Raw genomic sequence first — 5,462 nt, 5'->3', positions numbered from 1 at the left:
AGATGATTGTTCCTCAGTACCTGTGACTACTTGATATGTATAGTCCTAATCCAATTTCCTTTACAAATTAGGACAGAAGAGATCATGAAGGATTTGCCAACTTTCCTCTACACATGTATATTCTATCACAGATTCTGGTTGGTGATTTATTAGATATCTTGAAGCCCAAAATCTCATGCCATAAGCCATTTTTGTTTTCATTTTCTCTCTATTAACTACAAATAGTTATACTATCTCAGTGAGCAATTATTGCAAAATTTCTTGTCACTTGGAGGCAGCCCACTTTGCCCTTAAAGCAAATACTAGGTCCAGAGCAACTTTTTACCAGCCAGTGATAGTCCTGATTTCTGAATTGAAAAAATATCTTCTTTGAACATGCCGATACTATTCAGTTTGGTGTATTTTCAGCAGAAAAATGAAAAAGTTAACTGCTGATGTCAAGTGCTATCCCAAGTACTTGTTAATTGGGCCCAAGACTGGAATTTGTGATTACTCATCTTTTTTTGGCAGATGCAGAGATGGTTGATAATTAGACTAAACACATAGTTGTATGTATCTGCACCACACTCATGCACCTCCAAAAGAAAATAAAAAGTTAGGCCAATTCTTTCCTCTGGGACCCTGACCTGCTTTTTTCCACCTCTGAAGCCTACACAGCAGATCACACAAGTGAAATAAAAGATGCTTCCTTCCCACTGCCTGTTCTGGGACAGTGTTTTCAGCTATTTGAGGACTGTCTAGGCAGCAGGTGTCTGTACTGCTTTCAGTCAGGGACTGACTTGAATCCAGTACAGTAAGGATTTTTGAAGGAAGGTGGAGCAAAGGACAGGACAAAAAGATAAAGAGCTGGTAAATAAAAGAAAAGGGAACCAAAGCAGGTTGTGATTCTGAGTAGTGTCCTGTGCTCTGGGAAATCCTGTGGAAGAGTATCATGGACTGCAAGGAACCAAGGACTGTATGATCAAAAGACAGGTGTGGTTCTGATTGCTTGTGATGTGACCTGTGACGCTGTGTAGCTCTTTTTCCTCTTTGCACATGTTACTGCTCTTTTAGCATAGGGTTTTTCATGTTAGGTATACAAGTCCTGCAAAGGAAAACAGTTACATGTTATACAAAAATTGTTTGTGGTTCACCTAGATTTTCATCATTTACAGGCCAAAATAATTTCAATTTCTCCAGTGTGGCTGAGAAAGTGTTTTTAAAGCTTGTTCCTAGCTGTTCTAGCTAGAGATTGAAGTCATGTTAACAATGTCTCTTTTTCTGAAAGGTTACACCGGACTGGCAGAAGCTATCAGAAACTGGGACTTTAGCAAATTGGAAAGACTGGAGCTGTACAGAGAGTTGTTGAAGCGGATAGAACCAACAATGCTAGAAATTGATCCAGTAAAACTCATGCCTTACATAAACACATGCCTGATAGAGAGGGAGTGTGATGAGATCATGCAGGTATGGTTAATGATAAAATCCTGGTATTTGTCTAGTTTTGCTGCTGGCTGCCTCACTTGTGGGATGAATAGGTGCCCATGTGATGACTGGACAGATGAGGAGGATGGCTGGCCACAGTCTCCGGGGGAGGAACTTTGCTTTCTTCTTAGAGGGGCTTTGCTGTGTAGCTGCACAGTCCCACAGCAGCGCTGTCTGTAATACCTGTGCTTTTCGTTCTTCACCCCTCCAGATCAGTGGATAAGGTGGCACGTGAAAGGGTTGCAGGCAAGGAAGCAGGACAGGGTGACTTGGGCATAGACAGTGCTCAGCTATGTGTCTTTGTGGAGTCCAGGCTAATGTGAAAATACTTTAGGGGCTCTGGAAGGTTGCCACATTACATTGAAATGAGTGCCTTACTACACCTTTGAAATAGACCCTTCTCTAGAGCATTCATGCTGTGTTAATGCTCCTAAAAATACAGATTCAAATAGGCAAAGTGGCATTTAGAGGCTGCCTAAATTGATTCCGGCTTGTGATGGGCTTTGGCGTATTCTATTACCTTAACTATAGCAACTGCTAGAAGATTTGTGTAGCAATTCGAGTTTCGTCAGCACCCAAAGGGATGATCATAGGGTGAAACGGAACTTCAGATCTGAAGTTATGAGCTGAATGCAGTGTCACAGAAGTTGATAGTGTTTTCATTGCCTTTGGATGTGAAGCTGCTGTACTGCTACCCAGTTCTAACTCAGTGCTGGTATCAATGACTGATAGCAAGTGGTGTTACCAGTCACTCATCATTTACAATGGGTTAATAATAAATATTGATGCTGTGTGAAGGAGTCTGTTAGGTGTTCTCACTCCTTGCAAGACCTGAGAAGGATTGTTTGCAACTATTTTATATTTTAAGTGGTGTTTCTTTATGTAACTTTTGGAAAACTATTGCATCTGACCAAATGTCACCAAAGAACAGTTGTTTTGATCTCTCAGAACCTACAGCAATTTCTGTTTCTGGTGTGTGCAGATTAGTGAACACAGAAGCAAAGCAGCTGGGATAACTAAACTCATTGAATGTCTCTGTCGTTCGGATAAAGAAAACTGGCCAAAAACTCTTCAGATAGCACTGGATAACGCAGAGTATTACTCTGCAAGTGAACTGTGGGCTGTAAGAGAAGGTAAACTGTGAATTGTTTTTATGATGACCTTTTGTTCTTGTTGTACCAGACAGTAATTTTTTTTCCCCAAGAGAGTAAGACTAGTTTTAAAGGATACCATTAGACTGCCTTACTCATTATTGTCTAAAAATAAAAACTTCTTAAAAAATATTTTTGTATAAAATGAAATACAGGTGCTATCCTACAAACAGTCAAAAATTATTTTTTGAATATTTTTCCTCACAATCATATGGTCATGAATTATGCCCTTTTTAGGCTTCGAAGGCATAAAACTAGCAAAATAATTATCTTCTTCCTATCCTTCTGTAGTTCACATTTTGCCATTATTTCAGTTGCTTGAGTTGTGATAGATGCAGTAATTTCCAATAAAATATGATTGGTAATTTGGCTGTCTAGAGAGTGATACACTTCTGTGATCCACAGAGAAGATCATATACCTTTTACTTTGAGAAACTGATAAGCAGCCCTACCTAGTGATTATGTTCACATTTTGTAAAAATGCAGAATTGCCTCTTATAAGATTTGCATTTGTCAGTGAATTTACCTATATGAGTGGCCTGCAGCATGGGAGAACTTAGAGCAGAATACAGTATTTTGCTACAAAATAAGTGATTTTAGATAAATTGGACTGTATTTCTTCATACATACATTTGCTGTCTCCCAAACCCAGAGTGGTTGTGTGAATTGTTTTTAATTAGCAATGGACACAACCTATATTTTAGTGGCTTCTTAAACAAAATTTCTTATTTTGAAATGTTTTTATGGCTGTAGTCAAAGGGTGTAATTTCTTATCTGGAGATTTAATTATTATGATTGTATAAAGGTATAGACATAGTTAATAAATTTGTAAATATATATAAAATAACATGTAAGATTAATACCTATATGAATATAGATATTTTATGTAGCTGATGGCTATACATATTATTTGGTTGACAGTAATATAAGTTAAAGATATAACTGTTTTTGGGGGCAAGTTCCTCTAACATCCAACTTAACAAAGCCAAAGTCAGCCTACTGGAAACATTGTCCATATTGTAAACATTTTACTGCTAGAAGTTAAGAAGGGTTGTTAGTAGAAGTTAATTTAGATATTGTGTGCTTTCTGAAGGTGGATTGGTGTGCAAGTGTGCTCTCCAAAGGCAGTATTTTGTGGTCATGTGTTCTGTTTTCAAAGACTCTTCATGCAAAGCTCAGGGACAGTTTGAGAAGGTAGTAATTATGAAGCCAAGGAAGATTTTAGCATCTTTTTAATCTCCTTTTATTATCATGCAAGACAAAGTATGGAGATAGTCTTACAATTTCTAAGTCCTTCCAGAAGGAGGGGGGAAAGGGACAATAGAGTCTTGAATTTACAAAACTTCTTTGAACTCCTAAGTATTTTTCATGCTTGTAGTTAATGTCTGTGTTACACGGTGTCATCTTGTCACTAAACATGGAGGATATAACTTTCCTTCCAATATGTTAGCTCCTCTGATTATTAAAGGATGCCTACGCATGCACTGAATGCATGGTTCTTCTAAATCCAAGATTCTCAGTGCTGTCCATCTTACTTGACAGGGGGCCTGAATGCATCATCATTTTATGTAATCTTTCCATGCCAGCAACCAACTCCTTCACCTTGTCATTGTAGCAAATACATGTTAAAATCATAAGGATCAATAACATGCCTTTTTTTTTCTTTCAATTATACAGATAATGGCAAAGATGTTGATGGTGACATGACAGATGCCTCTGAGAAATGGTTTGAAACCACAATGACATTTTCAGAAGAAGCAGAATGTGACAATAATCTCAGTGAGAATCTCTCTTCAGTTTCAGGTAAAACTTAAGAACTTAAAGGAAAGAACTTATCAAGGATAACAAAAAGGGCTTTTTAAAGTACATAAATACCAAAAGGAAAACAAAGGATAACATGGGCACACTAGTTAATGGAGTGGGCACCCTGATAACAGGGTGCAGAGAACGCAGTTAGTGAATGCCTTCTTTACATCAGTGTTCCCAGACAAGATCAGCCTGCAGAGATCTCTGACTCAAGAGACCAAGATAAACAAAGGTGGAGAAAAAGACTTTCCCTTGGTCAAAGAGATTAGGCCAGAGAACACCTAATTAAACTGGACATCCACAAGTCCATGGGCCCCAGTGGGATGTACCCACAAGTGCTGAGAGAGCGGGCAGACATCATAGCCAGGCCACTCACAATCATCTGTGAAAAGTCATGGAGATCAGGAGAGGTGCCTGAAGACTGGAAGATGGCAAATACTACCCCAGTCTTCAAAAAGGGCAAGAAAGAGGGTGCGGGGAGCTACCAGCCAGCGAGCCTCACCTCAGTCCCTTGTAAGGTAATGGAATGCCTGCCTCATTCTGGAGATCATCTCTGCCCACATGGAAGACAATAAGGTGATCAGGAGTAGTCAGCATGGTTTCACTAAAGGTAAGCCATGTTTGACCAACCTGATTGCCTTCTATGATGAAACAACTGCCTGGAGGGATGAAGGGAGAGAGTGGACATTGTCTACCTTGACTTCAGCAAGGCTTTTGACACTGTGTCCCTCAGCATCCTCATCGAAACACTTAAGAAGTGTGGGTTAGATGAGAACGGGCTGAGCAGCAGATCCCAGAGAGTTGTGATCAGTGGCACAGAGTCTAGTTGGAGAACTGCCACTAGTGGTGTCCTCCAGGGTTCCGTACTGGGCCCAGTTTTGTTCAGCGTATTCATCAATGACTTGGACGAGGGCACAGAGTGCCTTCTTGGCAAGTTTGCTGATGACACAAAACTGTGTCAAACGCCTTGCATAAGTCCTGGCAGACGATAGCGGTTGCTCTGCCCCTATCTACAAGTTCTGTGGCCTCATCATAGAAGGG

The 5,462-nt window shown here is 39.8% G+C and overlaps 1 protein-coding gene across 1 annotated transcript in view; it reads left to right on the top strand.

The window, feature by feature from the left end:
* The first annotated feature begins 1,272 nt into the window (after positions 1-1,272).
* Positions 1,273-5,462, top strand: part of DDX58 (DEAD (Asp-Glu-Ala-Asp) box polypeptide 58) — a 21,334-nt gene continuing 17,144 nt past the window's right edge. The window contains exons 1-3 of the mRNA XM_009076986.1: positions 1,273-1,446; positions 2,447-2,597; positions 4,293-4,418. Coding sequence (XP_009075234.1) covers positions 1,366-1,446; positions 2,447-2,597; positions 4,293-4,418 — 358 coding nt within the window. The 5' untranslated portion in view covers positions 1,273-1,365. The remainder of the gene's footprint in view (positions 1,447-2,446; positions 2,598-4,292; positions 4,419-5,462) is intronic.

This window comes from Acanthisitta chloris, unplaced genomic scaffold (assembly GCF_000695815.1).
Source record: "Acanthisitta chloris isolate BGI_N310 unplaced genomic scaffold, ASM69581v1 scaffold8386, whole genome shotgun sequence".
NCBI lineage: Eukaryota > Metazoa > Chordata > Aves > Passeriformes > Acanthisittidae > Acanthisitta > Acanthisitta chloris.
This window is presented reverse-complemented; position numbering and strand designations above follow the sequence as displayed.